Source organism: Carcharodon carcharias, chromosome 13 (genome assembly GCF_017639515.1).
Source record: "Carcharodon carcharias isolate sCarCar2 chromosome 13, sCarCar2.pri, whole genome shotgun sequence".
NCBI lineage: Eukaryota > Metazoa > Chordata > Chondrichthyes > Lamniformes > Lamnidae > Carcharodon > Carcharodon carcharias.
This window is the reverse complement of record NC_054479.1, coordinates 33,271,220-33,296,211: the sequence shown is the minus strand read 5'-3', so window position 1 is coordinate 33,296,211 and position 24,992 is coordinate 33,271,220. Positions and strand designations below refer to the sequence as shown.

Genomic DNA, 24,992 nt, shown 5'->3' with positions numbered 1-24,992 from the left:
CCTCAAGCTATAAGAAAGTTAACTCCTCTAGCAAGCAACACTTTAATTAAAATGAAATCTAAATGTTACAGTGGCAGACGAGTGACCGAACGCATTGCCGGATTAACACTGAGCACACCAGAATGATAGAGACAGGGCAGCACCCAGGATTCCTCTCAGCAAGTTCACATTAACTGACCACAATAGGAGAACAAGTGACTTGAGATTTTACACCTGGTCATTGGAGGTCCTTTCATTGACAGATCTCAAAGCAACTTGAAAAGGAAATATCAGACTGTGAATTAGCAATGGGCACCTCTCTTTCACATTTCCATGCAGTTGCTTATACAGTGGCACTGAAAGGGTTCTGGGGTAGACATCCTGACTAACCTTGTGCGCTGGTGACTAGTGTATCCCATAAGGTAGATCTAAAGGACTGGGAAATATTAAAATTCTTTTCCTTCCCTGACCATTTTAAGTCATAATAATTTTTTTAATGAATAAATACATTTCTGCTAACTAAGGCATCAGCAAAATATAAGTTGGAGCATAGTGAGGAAACTGGGATATGCTCCAAAATATTGAAGGTTAATTAGTTTTTAAAAGATTGAAAAAATATATTTTTTACTGTGCTGTTATTTTATAGTTCCAACTTTTATAAAGTTAACAGTAAAACAGCAACTAAATGGTAGAATATTACAGAGACTGTTCATTGACACCAAGCGAAAACACTTTATATTAAGTAATTAATCAGAATTTTGATAGGTCAAAACATGGGTCTTTACAAAAAAATGTAATTTTCCCCCTTGTCATCTCATTCCCTGCAGCTTTCCAGCCTTGACATCCTTCTTTATCAGAGAGAGTGGCAGTGAATCTCTATGCAGATTATATATCCAGGCAGAAGGCAACTTTATGGCAAGGCAGAAATCAGGCTATTAAGTGTCTCACAATTATCATCTTATCCAAAGATGACAAAGATTGGATAATTGTCTTAATGCCACCTTTTTAATTGACTGGGGAACAATAGTTGTCTTCATGGCCATGCCAGTACTATTTAATAACTAGAAACTGGAGGTGCAATTTATCAAGCACTACAGGGTCCACAAAGGTGTGTACAGGGAGATGGATGATTTCTCTTCACACCTCAGCACTCAATACAACAGCCTACTGTAATAAGAAACACCTTATCCCCAAAAAGCTACAGGAGGCTGTTGCTTAAAAATGTTTACATTTGCCTTTTTTTTTGGAACTGAGTAACAAGAATCTGGAAATGTTTCACTTTAAGAAAGATTATTGAAATAATTCCCAGAGCATAGATATCTAAATTGTTTCAGAACCAATTTCCCAAATTGAACAGTTATTTTAAAAATTATGATGCAAGCAGTCATATTCCGATATCCTGCAACATCTACCTTGCCTGTTGTTAATCTACTGCCCCACATTAAAAAACTCTACAGACGCGCAATTTCTGCTAAGCAGCCTTTTAGCAGCAAGCATCACTAAACTCGGCGTGTGCGGAGATTCATACCATCACATATTATCGTCAGCAGAGCCAGCTCCCAGTCTAATTTGCTCGCCATTGACCGGTAAACAAATGCCAGTGAACGAAACGCATTTTCTCGTTGCACCATTTGTCAATCGGGTGCTACAATACCTTTAAATGCAACAAAACTGTCCATACCTGTCCAAATTCGCTGTTTATTATGGGAGAAGCGTCCAAAAAAGCATCGGAACCGACAGGAAGAGTCTGAGGGGTAAAGTAACCATTGACCAGTAGCTCGTAGTATCTCATCCGATGTTCACCTACAGAATGGCAGGAGTATGATGACTGCGGAACTTATAGTAGGAACCCAGCCTTAAAATTACACAGGTCTCCACAATAACTGGCCGATTGGACACAAGCGCAATCCCCTAGTCTGGAATCAACATATTGATCAGAACTACACGTGACAGTGGTATTTATAAAACCAACGCGATTTTATAAACTTAGACTGAAAGATAGCAGTGCGAATCCCATAGCTTTCGGCCATTCATTAACATCCAACACCAGGATTCTCAAAATACACAGGTTGAGAGGATTTTACAAACGACAGCAATCCCTCTGTCTGTTTCCTAGCAACATTAAACAAGCTACATTTGTGTGTACACGTGACTCAGAAACGGTGTTAGAATGAGTCAATATTACATATTTACATTACAGTCCCTCAAGATGAAATGAGCATGGCTTTAAATCCTAAAGGGATACAAAGTCGGAGTGAACCCAATTGATAAGAAATAACTTTATTGCACCTTTGGTATCGAGTTCCACATGGATGATGTTTCCCATTACGGAAGTGTTGTGGAGGTGCTGGACTGTGTCCTTGGCTCCTTTCACTGTGGCGAACACCACTTTCGCGATTCCTAGATGCTTTTTGTTCTTCGGGTTGTAAAGAATCTCCACTTCTTCCACTTCGCCATACTTCTTGCACATGTCTAACAGAAAGCCCTCTCGTATGTTGTCGTTTAGCTTTGCAAACGTTACCTGCTTGGGAGGTACGGGTCCCACGTAATGCTCGTCGATCTGTTGGCACCAGGAGCACATTCAAACAAACTTAACTCGCTATTTTTATTCAAAAAATATTATTTTGGGACTTCACTATTTATTTACGTTTTGGAGTTACAAGGTAAAATGCTAGAGCAACACACTACTGTCAGGAAATGCTACTATGGAGTTGGAGTGGAGAAACTATTCTGATTTTTGTCCCCCCCTTACCTTAAATTTTGGAACAGGTAAATCCACTTCTTTGCTTTTGGTCCACATGCGTCCAAGTCGAGGGTCTCTGACGGTATCAACCGGTGGAACACCGGAATTCTGCAATGATAACGGCTGACATTATTTATTTTTAAAGGTTTAAAGAATGTGCAGCAAACTGGCGAACGTGTTACCGAGTAACTGGACTGTCAGTTTAAGCAGAAACCACAATGTAACAATGGCAGCATCCTGTGATAAAGACAACAGACGTGGAATTAATGGCTACACTGCCAAAATATCACTCACAGGGAGACTTAAATGTTGGCCATCGTAGCGGTAGAGTTTGTGTTGTCCTTTCTTCAACGCTGGGTCAATAATCAACTTATAACTTCGCCAATGGTGACTTTTTCTCTCTGCTGAACTCCCTCCTGCGTGGCTGTGCTCCATCCCATTGATCAAACCTGCAAATGGGGAAAACGCAAGAAGATCTTAAGCAAAGCTGACAAATGCCTCAGCTCTGAAGATTTTTTTTTCTCTCCCTATCTCTCTCTCTCTCTCTCTTCCACGAATACGTTGCACATTAAATGGGGAATCTAAGCTCGCTGGACCATTGGAGAAAAAGAGACGAGGGGGGAAAGAGAGAGAGAGAGAGAGAGAGGAAAAAAAACACTCACTTGAACTCTGTTTCTTGCCATGATCTTCGTGGTGCCTCGGTCTCTCTCCAGGTTTCAGCTCCTTGAAAGACATTGTCGTCGATTTCTGTAGGTTTTGGAGCAAACGGCGTGATCTGGAAAACAATTACATTTCGCTGATTAGATTACATTGTACGGCTCCTGCCTCCTTTTTTTTTGCAAGCCAACACATATTGTGTGCTTCTGCTCAGTGTATGTATCCCACAATCCACCCGCCTGCTCTCGGGCCACCAGCTAGTCTTCCATTCCCTCCGCCACATTCAACGTTTCCCATTTGCCCAGCAAAGCCACCGCCGGCGCCTCCGTCCGACCCCCCTCAACGCCTCGGCCGAGTCGGGCCGGCAACCCGCCAGAGCGTGAGGGTTTTTTTTTTTCGCCGCTCCCCCCCCCCCCCACTCTCTCTCTTTCACCACCTCCTCACTTCCCGCCCCGTCCTCGGTTTTTTTTGCTGCCTCGGCTTCACTTACAAGCAATTTGGAATCAGGGCTGGGAATCCATGTTAGTTTTACGCAGCGTAAAACTGGGTCTCCAAACAAGATGGGTTATAGGTGGTTCAAGTTTGAGGACTCCAATTGAGCATTAACTTCCATTTCGCCATTGCTCCCTTGGCCGAGCCGCTTCCCGGTGATTGTGTTTTTTTTTTGCGCCGATCCCCCCACCACCATCATCATCCCCCACCCCCCCCCCCACTCTCTCTCTCTCTCTCTCTCTCCCTCCCTCCCTCTGTTTGTTTGTCTGTCTGTCTCCCCCTCTCCTCCCTCCCTCCCCCAAAAGCAATGGCTCGGGAATTTCGCCCGGTCTGTCACACAATCGTTAACTTCCGAGTGGTTTGAATGGTTGGCCGATTTTGGCTTGTTTAAAGGCGGCTGGTAACGGGAGCCAATCAGAGAGGGACTTGTATGAGGCTTGTGGTTTTTGAAGCTGAAGTGAAAGCTCCTTGAACAGAGGAGAGGCTCACACTGGGCTTTGTGTGTCTCTACTGCAGCAGCAGCAGCAGCAGCAGCAGCAGCAACAACAACAACAGGAGCAAGGACGGGTGCTCTCCTTTTGTTACCAAATGGAAAGATCTCTCTTCACAGTTTCAAAGCACAGTGGGTTTTCTTTTCTTTTTTTTTTAATTAAAAGATGGATCTAATTTAGATTCTGTCATCTCTGACCACATCTGAAGGACTGATGACGGATTTGGATACACTATTTCGAAGTGATAAAGACTGAAGATTATTATTTTTTTCAAATTATTTTTCGGAATGCATCTTTGGGGTCGAAACTAGGTCACGGCACACCCGCGCTGTCTGCAGTTACATTGATATGAAGTCTTTTTGTAAAGAGAATGAAGCAAAAAATGTTTTTCCCCATGTGTTCTTTCATATAACTTCTAAAAGCGGATTTAAAAATAGCAGATGGATTGTTTGATAGCAGTATTTTTCAATTTGGAGATGAATTTGTATGAATCTTATTTTTTTGCATTTCAGAGGATTTAACGCCAAATCACAAATTGATTATTTTTGCTTTTCAGTATCAATTATCTGCCTTAACTCGTTAAGACTTCCAAATTTTACACAATGGCTAGAGGGTTTCTTAATTTTACTGTAGTAGAGGCGTTGTCCTTAATTGAAAATGCTAATTCTTTCCAGATATGTTTCTTTTAACTAATGTAGTCGAACTCTTTAGTGATTCTGAAGCTGCAGATTATTGCTTTCAATAGATTTCTCAATGTCCACTTTATTGTTTTTTTTAAAAAGTTTTTGACCTAATTTTTCCTTTCAACGCTAAATAATTACATAGGTTTAACTTCAGAATGAAAAATCCTTTTAATATCCGGGTTTGAATCAAATATTTAGCTTTTTGGTGGGATGTGGAAGAGGAAACCGCCAAACTTCATATTTCCAAATGGGGCTTCTGCCTTGTCTTTTTTTCTACTCTAAAATTGTTTCTTTACCCAGGATTGACGTTGCTTTTTTAACACCTTTTGTTTTTCTTATATGGCATGCAAGCTATCTCAGTGTGTGGATGTATTTTTAGAAAACGTATCTCTCAGCTTTGTCTCAAAATATATCACTGGCAAGCGGTGTGTCGAAAACCGCCCTAAATGTGACATTTTAAACCTGGATTAAAACTAAGGTCTGTATCACTTTTATTACATAAACTGAATCCAGCGAAGTACCGTGTTTGGATAATGCAAAATTTTATTAATTTAAAAGAAATTTGGAGCTTTAAATATTCCCTTTGAGCTATTCACTTTTTTTGGAAAAGGTATCTTTTAATTTGCTATCCTTGTTTTATGCACTTTTTTCAAAGGTGGGTGCACTTAATTCACAGCTTTTTAAAAAATTAATAAATTATTGGGAGCGTTCAAGGGTCTAGCCTATAAAGTGGTGTGACTTTTTGTTTTTAAGCCTAATTTATACATTAGTAATTTTTAAAGATTAAAATCAGCTCATAAGAACTGAATGTATTGCAGGGGGAAATTAGCATTGAACCGATTTTTGAAATGAGGATATTCTTAATGGAAATGCTCGTTGTTTTTAATGCCATTCGACAGAGGCTACAAGTCATGGCAGTCTGGTGCAAGAAAACGATGACTTGTATCTTTCTCTCTCGCTGTATATTTAGTGCTTCTATTGTTCGAGCTGTGGGCGGCTATAGCGTCTTGAAATAATTTGGGATTACAAATGGCCCTAAGGCGCAATGTGTTTTTGTTCTGTAGAGAGAGAGGTACTGTACGACGAAGATATCTGCCCAAACAAAATGGAGCTGATGACGAGTATCGTTAAGAGCGAAAATGAGAACAAGCTGCTGAATAATTGTGCCTGAACAGAGTAGGCCGCGGTCATGGTGCGATGAGTGAAATGTGTTTCTGTTTCGGGGGGTAGAAAGTCGCCCTCTGTGAAAGTAAAAGTTCGTAAACGCTCGCCTACAAAATATGTTTTCAAGAACTGCACTATGGTACAGATATTGGTTTTAGGAGAAGCGAATCTTTTAGTTCGAAAGGTTGTATCACGAGGAGAACTGACTTATGGAAATTACTGCTCTCTTTCACCCTCCCCCCTTCCCGGTGTAAAGGAGTCTGAAATAAGGCCATTATTTGTCAATGTGGCCAGGGAGCTCCGTGTGGAATCACTACAGCAGCTGAATCGGACGGCAATTTCGCTGCTCTGCCTCTAGCAACACCATCCAAAGTTCATTACTGAGCCAGCATTCTGTGTCCCAGAAGCTTAAGTACATCCTGATGCGCATTGTGTAATTCTCAAGTGACCCTCTTGCCGAGTCAATTCCAGGAGGCATTTAGAGGAGTTAAAGCAGTTGGCCGAAATGGTGGTTACCAATGTGGGAATGTGAATTCAAAAATTATGATAAATGAATGCACTTCCAAAGGCCCTGGCAGTCAGCGACTCGAACAAGGCAGTCCCTAGTGTTCTAAGCACTTACTGTTGGGATCTCTTCAAACCAAAAAAGAGTGTATTTTTTTTTTTTGAACGGAGGTTGGGTTTACAACCTTTTTAATTCCTCCCCATCCCATGCAATGGAGACATGCCAAGAATCCGTCCAGCGACCCTGGCAACTCGAAGTTATTCACATGAGATTATGCGGTGAATATTGATAGGTTGAGGTTGACTTTTTTTCTCTCCAAATAGCAACATGCTTTTTCATCTCGGCATTGGATAATAATCAACACCCGTTGTTTTATCTTCCTTGGTGATACCACTGTTAGGGTAATCTTAAACAACACTTGTCAGGAGCCACGTTGACAATTTGCTGATCTGTGGTTTTGGGGAAAGAAAAATCCAGGTCATGCTGTTTCGTCGGCCCCCCCCCCCCCCGTTCTTGGTATCTATTAGAGGCAACGAAATGAGAAACTGAAAAACTGAAGAAAAGCGAGGGTGGACAGTATGAAACAAATACAGAAGAAAAGGAATGAAAGTGAACTATAATGTGAGAAACTGAAGTGTACATACATGTTTGAGAGGAAGAGAGATGAAAGGAGGAAAGCATTTTTTTTCTACAGACTTGGCACTACCAATATGTTGTTTGTGGGGCTTGACAGGCAGAAATTTCAGTTGGCCTAGCCCCAAAAGGATTGGTGCACCAAATGAGATGATTTGGTTCAAGTTTATTGTCAAGATTGTTTTGAGCCAGTATTGCAAACCTGTAGGCATAACATTGTGCGATTGGAAAATGGATTTTAGTGGACCTCCAGTGTCCCTCCCACCATTTTGTTGCTTGATCTTTTTACCCTGTTTCACCCCTGTCTGAGTTGCTTATGCCACTGATGTCCCAGCTGATTTCAGTTTATTCAATATTATAATACAAGTGCCATTATGGCTATGTGTCATGACCATGTTCACTTTCCAATGTACAACTTGCTCCATCTATGAATGGGTGCCCATTGGGAAGGACCCATGAATGAAGGGAACTGGTGCTTACCGAGTGCTGGAACTGGTGCATTCCCAATGCTAACTCTTGTCTTGTTAACGTGCTATCACCTTATCACCTTGGAAGTGTATAGCACCACATTTCACCACCGGATTCTGGAATCTTTGGCTAAATTTTATCAGATTTCAGGATGAATGAAACATTTCCTATCAATGAAATATAATATTTATTTGTAAATAAACATTGTTGAAATGCTTCCCCCTGGTGTGGTCTCCTTTTACTTAGCTGATAGTGAATACAGCTTTAGGAAGTTGTTCATCTGAAATACAGATAACATGGTCAGCTCAGTTGGGCTTGTCTGTGATACTTGACTTTAATGTCTATGTTGGCAACTTCAGTGTTTACTTAGCCTGGTGAATTATTTTAATTAGACCATATATGTAGTTGGTAGAATATTTCCAACTGATTCAAATGCTCATGGTAGAGTGCAAGTTTTGCAGACTGGAGAGTGCGTGGTGAATATAAATGCTTGAAGCTTTGTCTTCAGTTATGTTATTTTTGAAACCAACAGACTGTTCCACATTGGCTCTTTTGTGGCTGTTAATTTCCTCGTCAAACAAATTGAAATTTGAAATTGAGCATGCATAATATTTCACAGTATTTAGCTTTCCCTCCCTTATGATCTTGAATCCGTTGTGATTCTATTCAGGTGCATAACTGGTTTCAAACTGATGACCTAACCAGAACACCTAGCGAACTGTTATATACTTTTGGATCATCTTCAGAACAGGTTAGTATTGCACAGTTATATCATCACTCAAAGGTTACAAATGACATGATCTTCAGTTTCTGTCTACTCCAGTTGCAAATGTTGGTGTCTATTGAAATTATATGTAGATGTCCCTGTTATAACTTGCTATGTCATCCAGCGTGCAAAAAAAGGGTTGTGATAGTTTGTAATCCTGCTTCTCACGACTATTTATGCATCCATTATGTATGGCGGTTTGTCTGACTGTTAATGATCCATAATGTCCCTTCTCTTGAAAGTGCCAAGCCAATGCTAAAGTAAAATTCTATGGGAACAGACAGGCTTCTGGTAACTTGTACAAGTGGCTATTTGCCCAGTGTGGAACTTGACCATAAATATTGGGGTCTATTTGACAATAGTAGGTATCTTGACTAAACGGCCTGATGCTGTTTTTACCCAATGGGTAAATTATCCATGTGCAATTCCCATTGGATAGTGAGCAGTGATGCCTTCCTAGCTGACTTTTGAGGCAATTGCGGTGGCCCTACTACAATCCTAGTTGAGATCAACTATCCAAGCAAAACTAGTGATTAGACAAGTGAACATCTTGGCCTTTTACACTGTTCACTGGAATAATCTTACCCTGCCATTGGAGAGTTTATCTTTTACTACCTAGTTTTGCTTTTCCAAAAGATAAATATTTCTTTTTTTATTTATGAACATCACTGGCTAGGCCAGCATTTATTGCACATCCCTAATTGCCCTTGAAGGTGGTGAACTGCCTCTTGAACTGCTGCAGTCCACATGGTGTAGGTGCACCCATATTGCTAGAAGGGAGTTCAGGATTTTGACCCAGCGACAGTGAAGGAAGGGCGACTTATTATATTTCCAAGTCAGGATGGTGTGGTTCTTGGAGGGGAACTTCTACACGATGGTGTTTTATTTGAATTTGAAATGCAGCAAGATTATACCCTTTTCCCAAGAAGAGCTTCAGATTTATTTTCATGAAGATCACCATATCATTGAAATAATATAGTGACTTTACTGAGTTTATTGAACAATTTTTAATAACCTTCTGGTTCAGCAACTAAAATTGTGCATTTAATTAAAAAGTATTGATGAGATTTAAATTTGAAGATCTTTTTGAAGTGAGAAATACTATTGACTGCATTAGAAAATGTATTGAATTCTGGTAAGTAAAATGTTTGTGAGCCATAGCAATTTTTATATGTAGGATGATATTGAAACAATCTTTCATGAATGAGCATGTCATACCAGTTTATATTTCACTTCACCTCACTCCCAACCATGGGCTATAAACTAAATTGCACAGCACTTGTACTGTCCATTGGTTTGAAGTTATGTTTTTACATGTAGCATTAATTAAAGATTAATTAGTATTTTTACATGTAGTCAAAGCATCCTGTTACATAGTAATGCACTAAGTTAATTTCACTAGCTGGCTTTCACCACTTGCAATGTTTCTTTTATTCATCTACATTTTACTAAAATGAGCTAGAAAAGTGCCCTGTGCTTATATTTTTGTGACTGCTTTATTGACTAAATGTAAAAAAATACTTATGAATAGAACAAAGTAATGTCTCTTGGGATAGTGAGGTGTTGTTAACTACATAAATGTTATTTTGACATTTTTGTATACAATTGGCTGGATTTTGCTATAGCACGCCAGCTAACAGTATCTGTCATTAGTTTGTCCTTGCTGCTCTCAGCACTTACATTTTTCAGCAACTTTGTGAGAACTTTTGAGCTGATAGCAACACAAGGCAAACTGGGCCTCTGGGATCTGAGTGAACAAGGCAAATCAAGAGTATCTTATCCAATAATGTAAGGATTTGGAAATAAATTGTGGAAGGCCTAAGAACTGTGTGAATTCAGTCAATGTTAAATCAATTCCTGATCTGTGGTGAGTTAGCTGTTATAACAAAAAACCTGGAAAAACTCAGCAGGTCTGGCAGCATCAGCGGAGAGGTACACAGTTTTTTGCTTTTATCTTAGTGTTTAATTAACTGCCACTTCTCTTCAAAGAATGCCTACCTTTGAAGTATTCCTCTTCTCTCCAACAGGATCCCACCCCCCCTTAAACTAGCTTATGTTTCGCCTCTTTTCTATTTTTCCTTAGTTCTGTTGAAGGGTCATTCGATCTCTAAATGTTAACTGTTCCTTTCTGCAGACGCTGCAAGACCTGCTTAGTTTTTCCAGGTATTTTTGTTTTGGATTTCCAGCATCTGCAGTTTATTGCTTTTATCTAGCTGTTATAACAGTTGAGGTGCTATAATTTTAAGACTATGGACTGGGCGGGGGGGAGGCATTCCATGGACTAGGGAAAAAGAGGCAATGTGTTCATACCTTATATTCCTAGTCACAACCCAGTGAAACATCACATCCGTACACAACATCAAAACTGAGCTTTATTTTTTCAACTGTCCAACAGCCCGCCTAAAAGTAATGTCTGGGCCCTTACATGAAGAATTCTACATGGGTAAGGTACTGCAGGAATATTTACAACTGAGACTAATTACCAATGCTTCAGGAACAGAATAAATAAAATTACAAATGGAGGAAATAAATGGATTCAAACAGAGAAGAGCTAAATATAAGTTGTATAGTCGTTTGGTAGTACAGAACTTGAGTAGTGCTGAAAAAAGAGACGTCTAAGTTTTTTGTCTTGCACTCATCAGAACACACGCAAGAATACCAATATAAGGGAAAACAACAATTTGCACCTGTTTCAGCTAAACATACTGTATTATGTATATGTTCTTTCTGTCTGCAAAGAACAGGGCCCTGTATATTAATATATGTAGCTTCCAGTACACATGTCAGTGTGAGCCCGACTGACAATCTTAAATTGGTTCTGCCTATCATACAAGTGAGTAATGTATATGAATTTCAGTGCCAGTGTGATGCTAGGTATGTAGGCTGTATGTCCCAAAATCTAGCGGATCATATCAACCAGCATGTTGCAGCCACTGTTCACAATGGGCAGGGTACAAACAGTACACAACCAGTCCATGCTTGCAAAACTGTGTTCAACATTAGGTTTGATTTGGCGATTGGATGATGTTTGCTAAATGATCCTCAGTGTTAAGAATTACACTGACCAATTTAAGATTATCAGTCAGGCTCACAGTGATGCATTTGTGTGTGCTGGAAGCTACATATATTGCACGTGGGCCTTTTCTCTGCGGACAGAACATTGTGTCTGTTTCAGCTAAACAAAGTAAGTGATAACCATTCACTGACTCATTCTTCAGGGCAATGCCTTGACCAATCAGGGTCAAGGTACCTGGTTTAAATTTCAAACAATGCTTGGCAGTTAACTCAGTCACCATCAGTGGTGCATTCTCTATGGCAGCAACATTTGCCAACCAATCACTCTTCACATGTAAGTTGTTGTTTCCCCTATATTGGTATTCTTACAAGTGTCCTGATGAGTGCAAGTTAAAAAGCTTATATGTCTTTAATCACAGTTTAATGTCTTAAATGTCTTTTCAGCAATAAGTTTTTTTTTTGTGTGTATGTATATATGTGTATATATGTGTATATATGTGTATATATGTGTATATATGTGTATATATGTGTATATTTGTGTATATATGTATGTATATATGTATGTATATATGTATGTATATATGTGTGTATATATGTGTGTATATATGTGTGTATATATGTGTGTATATATGTGTGTATATATGTGTGTATATATGTGTGTATATATATATAGTGTGTAATAGTATGTGGTCAGTAAGTTATTTGAATTGGAACAATCAACCACATGACCTGGTTAAGTGAAGAAAATTGTGATTTCATCAGATATGTTTCATTTTGTGCGTTCTGCTATTTGGAAAAATTATAATTATGGGAATCTAAAAATAATATACACTGAATTAAGTCTGCATGCCCTGATCCAATTGTTCTCAGCTTTACCTGAAGACTACACTTGTCTTCGTTCCCTATGTGCAATGCCATTGGATATAAAGTGGTTTATTTAATTTGTTTAGACTTCTAATGTGGTGCACATCAGACAGTGGGATATTGCTTCAATATTCAAATTTATTTTTGTATAGCTTTTAAAGCAATTCTAAATTCTCTAATACCGAGCTGGGTCTATTCCAGTGATGCTTTGTTAGGTTTGAAATCTGAGAAGAAATAAGTGAAAAGGCCACATCCAAAATTAAATACTTTTTACACAGGAGATTTTCTTTTTTCCCCCAAATATTTAATGATTGTAATTAGATAATTCTTACTCCAATGGCCTCTAAGAACATTGGCTCCCCTGCATGGGACTTGGTACTCCCTGGATACTGTTACAGAAAATTGTAATCCAGGATTGTACAACAGAAATAAATTTGCTGACACTGCACAAATCAAAGCTCCTGTGATTAAGTTAGAAATTTGTATGCACTAGAGGACAGAACCCAAATACCACTCCTCCAGTGCTTCTAAAGAAACTTATTTGATTGCCAATGTTCAATTTTTTAAAAAAAGGATTGCTAACTAAAGGAGCAGTGAATTTTAAGAAATAGAATTAGAGTTTAAAATAGAGCTGAGACTGAACATTTGGAGTTTTTTATTCATGGCATCTGGGCATTGGCTTGACCAGCATTTATTGCCCATACCTAATTGCCCTTAGGAAGGTGGTGGTGAGCTGCCTTCTCGAACTGCTGCAGTCCATGTAGTAAAGGTAGGCCCACAATGCTGTTAGGGAGAGAGTTCCAGGATTTTGACACAGCAACAATGAAGCAATGGCAATATAGTTCCAAGTCAGAATGGTGAGTGGCTTGGAGGGGAACTTCCAGGTGTCTGCTGCCCTTTATCCTCTAGATGATAGCAGTCATGTGCTCGGAAGGTGCTGTCTAAGGAGCTTTGGTGAGTTCCCCTATAGCGCATCTTGTAGATAGTACACACTGCTGCCACAATGCATCAGTGATGGAGGGAGTGAATGGCACCCCATCCACAAACAATCAAGCAGGTTACATTGTCCTGGACAGTGTCAAGCTTCTTGAGTGTTGCTGGAGCTGCACTGAAACAAGCATGTGATGGAGAGTACTCCATCACATTTGTTATGCCTTGTAGATGGTAAACTTTGGGGAACCAGGAGATGAGTAACTCATCTCATGATCCCTAGCCTCTGACCTGCTCCTTAAGCCATAGTATTTATATGGGTAGTCCTGTTTCTGATCAATGGTAACCCCCACCCCCCAGGATGTTGTTAGTGGGGGATTTGGCTATGGTATTACCGTTGAATGTCATGGGGCGATGATTAGATTCTATCTTATTGGTGATGATCATTGTCCAGCACTTGTGGCGCAAATGTTACCTGCCACTTGACAGCCTAAGGCTGAATATTGTCCAGGTCTTGCTGCATTTGAACGTGGACTGCTTCAGTATCTGAGGAGTCAGGAATTAAGCTGAACACTGTGCAATCATCGCGAACATCTCCACTTCAGACCTTATGATGGAAGGGAGGTCATTGATGAAGCAGCTGAGGACATTACCCTGATGATCTCCTGCAGTGATGTCCTGGGGCTGAGATGATTGACCCCCAACAACCAAAACCATCTTCCTCTATGCTAGGTATGACCCCAACCAGCAGAGTCTCCATTGATGCCAGTTTTGCTAGGGCTTCATGATGCCACACTTGGTGAAATGCAACCTTGATGTCAAGGGCAGTCACTCTCACCTCACCTCGGGAGTTCAGCTCTTTTGTCCATGTTTGAACCAAGACACTATTGAGGTCAGGAGCTGAGTGGCCCTTGCAGAACCCAAACTGAGTCAGTGAGGTTATTGCTAAGCAAGTGCTGCTTGATAGCACTGTTGATGACCCCTTCCATCACTTTACTGATGATCATGAGTTGACTGGGGTAGTAACTGGCCGGGTTGGATTTGTCCTTTTTTGCATACAGGGCATACCTGGGCAATTTTCCACATTGCTGGATAGATTCCAGTTTTATAGCTGTACTGGAACAGCTTGGTTAGGGGTGCGGCAAGTTCTGGAACACAAGTCTTCAGTACTATTGCTGGAATATTGTCAGGGCCTATAGCCTTCACAGTATCCAATGCCTTCAGTCATTGCGATTCACTCCACATGATATCAAGAATTGTTTGAAGACTGGCATACCTGATGCTGGGGACCTCCCAGAGGAGGAGAAGGCAAGTGACCATGGCCTGAATTTTTCAGTGAGACACGAAGCAAGGGCACTCCCTCTGACCTTGAAGAAAACTACGCATAAAGATCTAGTGATCTCTGTCGCAGAAATTTCTTCCTACCTAGTGGCAGTTTAAATCTATTGTCCTGCAAGGTGATGTCTTGGTGTGCAACAGCAGTGATATAAGAAAACAGGTGAGTAACCAACCAATCAAACAGTAAATCAGGAATGTATAAACATTTAAAATTCTTCACTTTAGATCATATTTTCAGATAAAATAAATGCATTAAGATAGAAGTGAAAATAAAGACTTCAATATCTGGCCATTGTGTAGAAATTACTTCACAAATATAAAATTAGCTTTTCAGGGCTAGTGAAGGTGTTTTGAGGGTTACATCTCATTCAACAAGGTGTAACTTTTTCGAGGGTCCCAAGCTGCATCACAGGAGGATTTCTAAAATAATTTGACACTAGGACACACACTGTCTCAAGTTAGATGGCCAAAAGTTTGATCAAAGATGTAGATTTTAAGGACTCTCTAAACAAGTAAAGGGTGGAAATTCGAGAGCTGAGGTCCTTGACAGATGACAATACAATTTCCAATAGTGGAGTGATCAAAATTGAAGATCTTCAAGAGGGCAGAATTGGCTGAGCACATATATCTTAGAGGGTTGTGGCAGGACAAAGCCATGGAGGGGAATTGAAAACCAAGATGAGAATTTTAAAAGTGAGATGTGGCTTGACCAAAGTGATAGGTGAATGGGACTGACCAGCCAGGAGTGTATGTTCAGCAAGACTAACTGAATAGAAGTAAAGTTCTTAATAGCATGCCCTATGAAAAAGTGTACACTCACTGACAGCAGCTTCTGGATTTCCATGTTACTCTGCTTGTGTCCAGACTCAAGTTGCTGTCAGTTTAAGTGGAATAACATTGATGAATGCTGACAGTTTTGTTGTCATTACCCCAGCAGAACCTGGATTGGGTGGTATGGCATTGTTTCTTTATTAAATAAAGGAGATTTTGGAGATGATTGATCGAGTCAAGATGAAGTGAAAAGAGTCATAGGCACATGTGCAGATCAACAAGAGTTTTTTTCTCAAAAAGAAAATTGAGATTGCTAAAGAAGGCCTATGAGGCTATTAATGATGAAAATTATTATGGGAGTTCCCCAGGGGTCAGTGTTGAGACCCTTGCATTTCCTGGTGTATATTAATGATCGAGAGCCTTGGTGCACAGGGAACAATTTCAAAATTTATGGATGATACAAAGCTTGGAAGCATTGTAAACTGAGGGGGATGGTGTGGAATTTTAAAAGGACAGACAAGTTGGTGGAATGGGTGGATAGGTGACAGATGAAGTTCCGTGTGGAGGAATTGAGGTGATATATTTTGGTAGGAAGACCATGGAAGGACACAGTAACCCAGGCTTTATTAATAGGGCCATAGAGTTCAAGAGCAAGGAGGTTATATTGAGCATGTATTAGATACTAGTTAGGCCTCAGATGGGGTATTCTGGACAGTTCTGGGTGCTACATATTTTAGGAAGGATGTGAAGACATTGGAGAGAGTGCAGAGGTTTCTAAGAATGGTTCTAGGAATGAGGAACTTCAATTATGAAGTAAGATTGGAGAAGTTGGGAGTAGAGAAAAAAGGCTGAGAGGAGATTTGATAGAAGTACTCAAAAACAGGCAGGTGTCCGGACAGACTTGAAAGGGGGAAACTGTTCCCACTTGGGAAAGGATTGAGAACGAGAGGGCACAGATTTATAGCAATTGGCAAAAGAAGCAAAAGTGATAAGAAAAAACTTTTTCACAGTGAGTGGGTAGGAACTGGAATGCACTGCTTGAGTGTGGTGGAGGCAGGTTCAATCGATGCATTCAAAAGGGAATTAGATGACTTTATTTTCAAGTAATCTCCAGGATTATGGGGAGAAGGCAGGAGAATGGCACTAGGTGAAATGCTCATTTGGGAGCCAGGGCAGACACAATGGGCTCAATGGCCTCATTCTGAGCTGTAACAATTCTGTGACTCTGAAAATAAGAGAATATGCGACTACAATGGCTAAGAGAGTGCAAAGGAAAGTGAAGGACTATGAGGAGAGAATCTCAAATATAGAAACAAGTCTACAATTATAAAAAATAACATTGTAAAAAGAGAGGAAAGGGTAGATGAGTAGAAATTGGTGAGTATACCTTTTTAGAGTACTTCACTTCAGTTTTTACAGACAAGAATATTGGCAGGAAGGTAAAATGTGATGAGGGATGGAACACAAAAAGCTGATAAAAGCTAAACGAGGACCAAATGCTATAACCTGATGGGATACAGGTTAGGGAAAATAGTAGCAATCCTAAAATTATATTTCAGTTTTATAAAGAGGGAATGTGTGTAACCAATACCTATTTTTCATTCATTAGAGATGAGATTACTGAATCTCCACGAGGAGAAAGTAATTAGAAACTGCCAACTCGTATTGTTACATTGTTCCAGTGAAGTTCAATGCAAACTGGAGGAACAGCACCTCATCTTCCGACTAGGTACTTTACAGCCTTCCAGACTGAATATTGAGTTCAACAATTTTAGATCATGAACTCTCTTCTCCATCCCTGCCCCCTTTCTGATTTTCCCCCTTTTTTGTTTTTTCCAATAATTTATATAGATTTTTCTTTTCTCACCTATTTCCATTATTTTTAAATGTACTTCCATCCATTGTTTTATCTCTACCTTTTTAGCCTTTTTCGATTCCTTCACCCCACCCCACCCCCACTAGGGCTATCTGTACCTTGCTTGTTCTGCTTTCTACCCTTAATTAGCACATTCCTTAGATAATGTCACTACGTTCAACACCTTCTGTCCTTCTGTCTGTGACATCTTTTGGTTATGTCCACCTATCACTGGCCCTCTATCCAGCTCTTCTTGTCCCACCCCCACCCCTTAAACCAGCTTATATTTCACCTCTTTTCTATTTTTCCTTAGTTCTGTTGAAGAGTCATGCAGACTCAAAACGTTAACTGTGTTCCTCTCCGCAGATGCTGCCAGACCTGCTGAGTTTTTCCAGGTATTTTTGTTTTGGATTTCCAGCATCCGCAGTTTTTTACTTTTATCTTAGTGTTTAATTGACTGCCACTTCTCCTCAAGGAATTCCTACCTTGAAGTTTTGCTCCTCTCTCCATCAGGATTTTCATATCTCTCTTTTTTGCCTTGTTCACCTTCATTGCTTTCGATTTCTCTCCTGGTGTTTACTGAAACCTGCTTTCACAGCCATATTTCCTTCCTCAGTGACTGTCTCTGTCTCCGTCTCCAATTTACCCCACGTGGATTTCAACTGAAGTTCCATCCCTCATATTTCGAACCCACCCAGGATTACAGGTACCTCCGGGACATACAACGCTGCTAGGACTGCTGTTCTCATCGCATTCTGAGATCCACACTCAGTGCCATGTGCCGCCATATGAACACACTCGATCTCTCCCTCCAGCAGCACTGCCGCACCCTTTCTCAAAGCTGCACGTGCCCCCAGTTTCATTTTATTCTTTCTCATCCGACACCTCAACAAGAAACTTTGTCTCTTTCTTTCAGGTGCAAAGGAACGCAAGCTCCAACAACTCATTGACACCAACACCCATCCAGGACCCTCCACCCCTGCCTGTCCTCTGTACCCATTCCGTCTTCCAATCCCAGCTCCGGCTGTGTATTCACCATACCCCTGACCTTCCCCTCTCCAATGCTGAATGTTCAGTGCTCAGCAAAGGACTTAGTTTCATACCCTTACACCCTCATCTCACTGAATTTCGGGCTTGGCACGATGCTGAACTCTTCTTCCGCCCCCTTCGTCTCCGTGCTCACTTCTTTGGGCAGGAGTCCTCTCCCCGTTCAACGGATCCTTTTACCCACCTCCAATATTCTCTCTCCACCTGGACCCCTCCCTCTGGATTCTTACCTTCTCTTGATCTTTTCATTGAGAACTGTCGGTGTGACATTAATCATCTCAATTTCTCTGCTCCTCTCACCCACTCTAACCTGACTCTCTCTGAACTTGCTGCACTCCGTTCTCTCAGGTCCAACCCTGACATGCCATCAAACCCGCTGACAAGGGTGGTGCTGGTTGTTGTCTGGCGCACTGACCTCTACCTCGCAGAGGCTGAGCGTCAACTCGCAGACACTTCCTCCTACCTCTCCCTGGACCGTGACTCCACCACTGAACATCAAGCTATTGTTTCCAGGACTGTTACTGACCTCATCTCTTCTGGAGATCTTCCTTCCACAGCTTCCAACCTGATAGTCTCCCAACCTCGGACAGCCCACTTCTACCTCCTACCCAAAATCCACAAACTGGACTGTCCCAGCAGACCAATCGTGTCAGCCTGTTCCTGCCCCATGAAACTTATTTCTTTCTAATCTTGACTCCATTCTCTCTCCCCTTGTCCAGTCCCCTCCCACCTACATCCGTGATTCCTCTGATACCCTACGTCGTATCAACAATTTCCAGTTCCCTGGCCCCAACTGCCTCTTCTTCACCATGGACGTCCAATCCCTCTACACCTCCATCCTCCACCAGGATGGTCTGATAGCCCTCTGCTTCTTCCTCGAACAGAGGCCCGAATAATCTCCATCCACCACTACTCTCCTCCATATGGCTGAACTTGTTCTCACACTGAACAATTTCTCCTCCTTAAACTCCTCTCACTTCCTCCAAATAAAAGATGTGGCTATGGGTACCTGCATGGGCCCCAGCTATGCCTGCCTCTTTATGGGGTATGTGTTCCAGTCCTACTCTGGCCCTCCCACAACTTTTTCTCCGGTACTTTGATGATTACTTCGGTGCTGCTTCATGCTCTCGTCTGGACCTGGAAAAATTTATTAATTTTGCTTCCAATTTCCACCCCTCCATCATTTTCACATGGTCCATCTCTGACACTACCCTTCCCTTCCTTGACCTCTCTGTCTCAATTTCTGGTGATAGACTGTCCATCAATATCCATTACAAACCTACCGACTCCCACAGCTACCTTGACTACAGCTCCTCACACCCCGCTTCCTGTAAGGACTCCATCCCATTCTCTCAGTTCCTTCCCCTCTCCTCACCATCCAAGGGCCCAAACACTCATTTCAAGTGAAGCAGCATTTCACTTGCACTTCCCTCAACTTAGTCTACTGCATTCGTTGCTCCCAATGCAGTTTCCTCTACATTGGAGAGACCAAACGCAGACTGGGTGACTGCTTTGCAGAACACCTTCGGTCTGTCCGCAAGCATTACCCAGACCTCTCTGTCGCTTGCCATTTCAACACTCCACCCTGCTCTCATGCCCACATGTCCGTCCTTGGCCTGCTGCATTGTTCCAGTGAAGCTCAATGCAAACTGGAGGAACAGCACCTCATCTTCCGACTAGGCACTTTACAGCCTTCTGGACTGAATATTGAGTTCAACAATTTTAGATCATGAACTCTCTCCTCCTTCCCCACCCCCTTTCTGATATTCCCCCTCCTTTTTGTTTTTTCCAATAATTTATATAGATTTTTCTTTTCCCACCTATTTCCATTATTTTTAAACGTATTTCCATTCATTGTTATATCTCTACCTTTTAGCCTTTTTTGATTCCTTCACCCCACCCCCACTAGGGCTATCTGTACCTTGCTTGTCCTGCTTTCTACCCTTAATTAGCACATTCCTTTAGAAAATATCACCACCTTCAACACTTTTGTCCTTTTGTCTGTGACATCTTGTGGTTATCTCCACCTATCACTGGTCCTCTGTCCAGCTCATCTTGTCCCACCCCCTCCAAACCAGCTTATATTTCACCCCTTTTCTATTTTTCCTTAGTTCTGTTGAAGTGTCATGTGGACTCGAAACGTTAACTGTGTTCCTCTCCGCAGATGCTGCCAGACCTGCTGAGTTTTTCCAGGTATTTTTGTTTTTATTTTGTATTTTAGAGGGTGTTCACCTTAGTTCAGTGGTAGCACGCTAGCCTCTGAGCAGGTCCAGGGAGTGGGAGTTAAGAGCAGTTTCTCAGCCTCAAATAAATGAGAAAATGTGTTGTCAGAAGAGTGACCATGAAAACACTCATTCCCAACGATTGAGCCTGACTAAAAGCTCACACCATTTTGCAAGTTTACAGCAGGTGGCGCGTTTTAACTGGAGTTTGAAACACAGAATGGAAAAAATAACTATTTTGTGCGTCAGCGTGGAAAATGTTCGGTACAAGATTAATAATAAAGGCAGCCGCTAGTGACCGGGATTCAGTAGCGTCTCACCTTTCCTAAAATTTCTGGTTGCGTTTCAATGTATGTCTCGGTAGTTACACAACTAGAAATTGTGCAAACTGAAGATCGCAAGAAAACCGGGTTTAACACGTGTTTTTGCTCTGACGTTAACCCCACCTTAAATTCGTCTAAGACAAATTTTGTTGAAAAAAAGTGACATGTTCGCTCCGATGGCTTTACTGAGTACAAAAATATCCAGCCAGAATAATTTTACTGGCATTATTTTGTTTAACATTTTCTCGGGATTCTGGACGTTCTTTATTTTGAAGTGCCAGGGACTTTCTGATTTAAAGCAGGTTCGGGCTTGATGTTTGTTCAATGACACGTTTCTTCCGTGATGGAAGCTCTGTTCAAAAACCAAAACCAGTTTTAGACCACCTGATACGTGACAATAAATGAATTGTTCCGTGTGGTTTTCATGGGTTGCATAACTTAAAATCAGAGTCATTTGTTTAAAAAATATCATTGTTTCTTTAACTTTCCAAAATGCAATCAATTAGTATTTCTTACAACATACAACATTGGAGTAGTCTGCCCACTCTGGAGCCTTATTTAGTTACAGTTGGGTGCCAACAAGTCTTAGTTCTGAGCTTAAAAGTAAAAAACTGCGGATGCTGGAAATCCAAAACAAAAACACCTGGAAAAACTCAGCAGGTCTGGCAGCATCTGCGTAGAGGAACACAGTTAACGTTTCCAGTCCGAATGTCCCTTCAACAGAACTAAGTAAAAAAAAATAGAAAAGAGGTGAAATATAAGCTGGTTTTGCGGGCTGGGGGGGGGGGGGGGGGGTAGAGCTGGATAGAGGGCCAGTGATAGGTGGAGATAACCAAAAGATGTCACAGACAAAAGGACAAAGAGGTGTTGAAGGTGGTGATAGTATCTGAGGAATGTGCTAATTAAGGGTAGAAAGCAGGACAAGCAAGGTACAGATAGCCCTAGTTAGGGTGGGGTGAAGGAATCGAAAAAGGCTAAAAGGTAGAGATAAAACAATGGATGGAAATACATTTTTTAAAAAGGGAAATAGGTGGGAAAAGAAAAATCTGTATAAATTATTGGAAAAAAAGGGGGGGATCGGAAAGGGGATGAGTATGAAGGAGAGAGTTCTAAAATTGTTGAACTCAGTGTTCAGTCCGGAAGGCTGTAAAGTGCCTAGTCGGAAGATGAGGTGCTGTTCCTCCAGTTTGCGTTGAGCTTCACTGGAACAATACAGCAGACCAAGGATGGGCATGAGAGCAGGGTGGAGTGTTGAAATGGCAAGCAACAGGGAAGTCTGGGTAATGATTGTGGACAGATCGAAGGTGTTCTGCAAAGCGGTCACCCGGTCTGCTTTAGTCTCTCCAATGTAAAGGAAAATGCATTGGGAGCAACGAATGCAGTAGACTAAATTGAGGGAAGTGCAAGTGAAATGTGGCTTCACTTGAAAGGGCCCTTGGACGGTGAGGAGAGGGGAAGTAAAGGGTCAGGTGTTGCACCTTCTGCAGTTGCATAGGAAGGTGCCGTGGGAGGGGGTTGAGGTGTTGGGGGTGATGGAGGAGTGGACCAGGGTGTCCTGGAGGGAGCGATCCCTGCGGAATGCTGCTTTGGCGGGGGGGGGGGGGGGTGAAGGGAAGATGTGTTTGGTGCTGGAGTAGGCGGAAATGTTGGAGGATGATCCTTTGAATGCAGAGGCTGGTGGGGTGATAAGTGAGGACGGGGACCCTTTCATGTTTCTGGGAGGGAGAAGAAGGTGTGAGGGCGGATGCGCGGGAGATGGGCCGGACTCGGTTAAGGGCCCTGTCAACCACCATGGGTGGAAAATCTTGGTTAAGAAGGAGGACGTGTCAGAGGAACTGTTTTTGAAAGTAGCATCATCAGAACAGATGCGACGGAGGTGAAGGAACTGAGAGAATGGGATGGAGTCCTTACAGGAAGCGGGGTGTGGGGAGCTGTTGTTGAGGTAGCTGTGGGAGTTCTGAGCTTGTTTTGTGAGGTGATTCTGGGGAATTAAGTTCCAACACTCAAAACCAGCTCTACTGGACAGGACATGTCCTTCATATGCCCAACAAAGACTCCTGAAGCAACTAAGATAAAAGCAAAATGCTGCGGATACTGGAAATTTGAAGCAAAACCAGAAAATTTTGGAAAAACTCAGGTCTAACAGCATCTGTGGAGAGAAAAATAGGGTTAACGTTTCGAGTCTGTATGACTTCTTCAGAGCTCTGTTTCTCTCTCTTTTACTCTCCACAGATACTGCTGAGTTCCAGCATTTTCTGTTTTAGTTCATCCCTGAAGCAACTGCTCTAGTCAGACTTTGAAGATGACATGGGGATTCCCAAGAGGGCAGCAGAAACTCTTCAGGGATGTCCTCAAAGCATGTGGGAAAAGGGCACAGCGATCAGTTTTCTGAAATCGATTGCACAGCACGAAGAGAAATAGGCCTTGAGCTTAGTGGGAGGCGCGGCTACACAACAGGAGTGTCCTGATCTGTGAACACACAAATGCGCGAGACAGCGGCACACTCAACTCAACATCCTTCCGGACAGAGGCTGAGTTCAAATCGCCCAAAATGCAAAATATTGAAACGAGAACAAGACGGACGCGCGGAATCTTCTGAGTCCCAGTCAAACTAATTCAATCAGAAAGCCAGCATTCCCTCGTGGAGTCTAAAAGATTCAACCCGATTCACCATCAGCAGATGCGCCGCCAAATGTCACACTGGTGCCTTGGGGAAATCTCACTGGAGTTTAGCGGAGTTTCCAGGACCTGACTGTGCTTTGGGTTGACACAAACTGATTTATCTTTCTTTAAAGTAGACAAATAAGATGGCTATGGCAAATGGCCATAATCTTAACGCTGATGGAAAAGAGCTGAAAATTGTGATAGTGGGAGACGGTGGCTGTGGGAAGACGTCGCTACTTATGGTGTTTGCCAAAGGAGACTTTCCAGAAGTAAGTTGAATGAACATAACGATAGATCTAACTCAGACTAATGTTGTAATAGATCAAGAGTTATGTGACAGCAGTACGAATCCATTTTATATCTTACCAGACTCAACGTCTGGAACATTGGATTTGATAAAAGTAACGAGTATGTTCTGCCTTTTAAAGAAATGTAATTTGATATAGTGCTGTTCGCAAAATATCGGAATTAAGTACATTCATCATAGGAGTGAACCTTGCAGTATTTCGTTCATCATATTGTCCCTATTCCACTACTGCATTGTAAGAGCTGCAGAGAAAACGTACAGTAAAATGTTTACCAATAAGATAATCCAACTGTAGTGTTCAGGCAAGGTCATGGCTGATAAGGGACCATGCCGGTGTATCAACTCACTGAACCCCATGGATCAGCGGTTAGCAAATCTCTCCTTGAAGTGATCTGGAACTGAAAAGATGCTGGCGGCGGTGAGCAAGAACAACTCGAAAGGCTAGAAAGAAAATGAAGTGCGGGAAGGGGAGAGAACAGAAAAGGGGAAAGAGAACAAAAGTTTCATAACGGGAGTGACGATTGGGCCTGGTTCAATTTTACAGCAACATTTCACATGGCCTGATTTTAATACTGTTTAGCACTGGAGTGTTCGTCTAAAAATATTGTTGAGGATCATTCATGTTGATGTTTATTGTACATGTTGATAGTGTCGATGCGTCTGCTACTATTTTTTTTATCCTCATAGTTTTTATATAGCAGCATATTTAGTATGAGGATTACTGCAAGAACTTCTCCCCTCTAGAAGGAAGTATCTGATGGCAGAGGGTTTTTTTTTAGAAAAGTTGTTCATGGGAAAGTACTCTAAAGCAATGCCTTGTCCCAATTAAAAGTGAAATTACAGAGGCACAGAGCAGTTTTACAGCAGATTGAATTGTCACCCTCTCAAGTTGCAATCATTCATGATCTTTTCCTGAGTAGAATCTTTATTTTCTGAGCTTGAACAATATTCATGCATGTAGGGTGAAGGGTAACAATCAGCAAAGTTTTTTTTTTGATAGGTGTTGTTCATTAGATTCCTTCAATTGGGAGTTGTTCTGGCTTCTTCCAGTATTGGCTCTGTACTATAGTTTTGG

The 24,992-nt window shown here is 41.5% G+C and overlaps 2 protein-coding genes across 8 annotated transcripts in view; one reads left to right on the top strand and one right to left on the bottom strand.

Moving 5' to 3' along the window:
* Positions 1-4,055, bottom strand: part of setd1ba (SET domain containing 1B, histone lysine methyltransferase a) — a 143,914-nt gene extending 139,859 nt beyond the window's left edge. Inside the window, exons 1-6 of the mRNA XM_041202537.1 lie at positions 3,870-4,055; positions 3,385-3,497; positions 3,017-3,171; positions 2,732-2,830; positions 2,269-2,539; positions 1,661-1,782 (exon numbers count right to left, since the gene is read on the bottom strand). Of these exons, the coding sequence (XP_041058471.1) occupies positions 1,661-1,782; positions 2,269-2,539; positions 2,732-2,830; positions 3,017-3,171; positions 3,385-3,457 (720 nt within the window). The 5' untranslated portion in view covers positions 3,458-3,497; positions 3,870-4,055. The remainder of the gene's footprint in view (positions 1-1,660; positions 1,783-2,268; positions 2,540-2,731; positions 2,831-3,016; positions 3,172-3,384; positions 3,498-3,869) is intronic.
* Positions 4,056-4,142: 87 nt separating this feature from the next.
* The window catches only part of rhof (ras homolog family member F), a 45,011-nt gene continuing 24,161 nt past the window's right edge, over positions 4,143-24,992 (top strand). The window contains exons 1-4 of one of the 7 annotated variants that reach the window (XM_041202219.1): positions 4,500-5,523; positions 8,486-8,566; positions 17,109-17,228; positions 23,745-23,879. In XM_041202219.1, coding sequence (XP_041058153.1) covers positions 23,754-23,879 — 126 coding nt within the window. In that variant the 5' untranslated portion in view covers positions 4,500-5,523; positions 8,486-8,566; positions 17,109-17,228; positions 23,745-23,753. The other 6 variants (XM_041202218.1, XM_041202221.1, XM_041202220.1 and 3 more) reach the window with 6 other exon arrangements.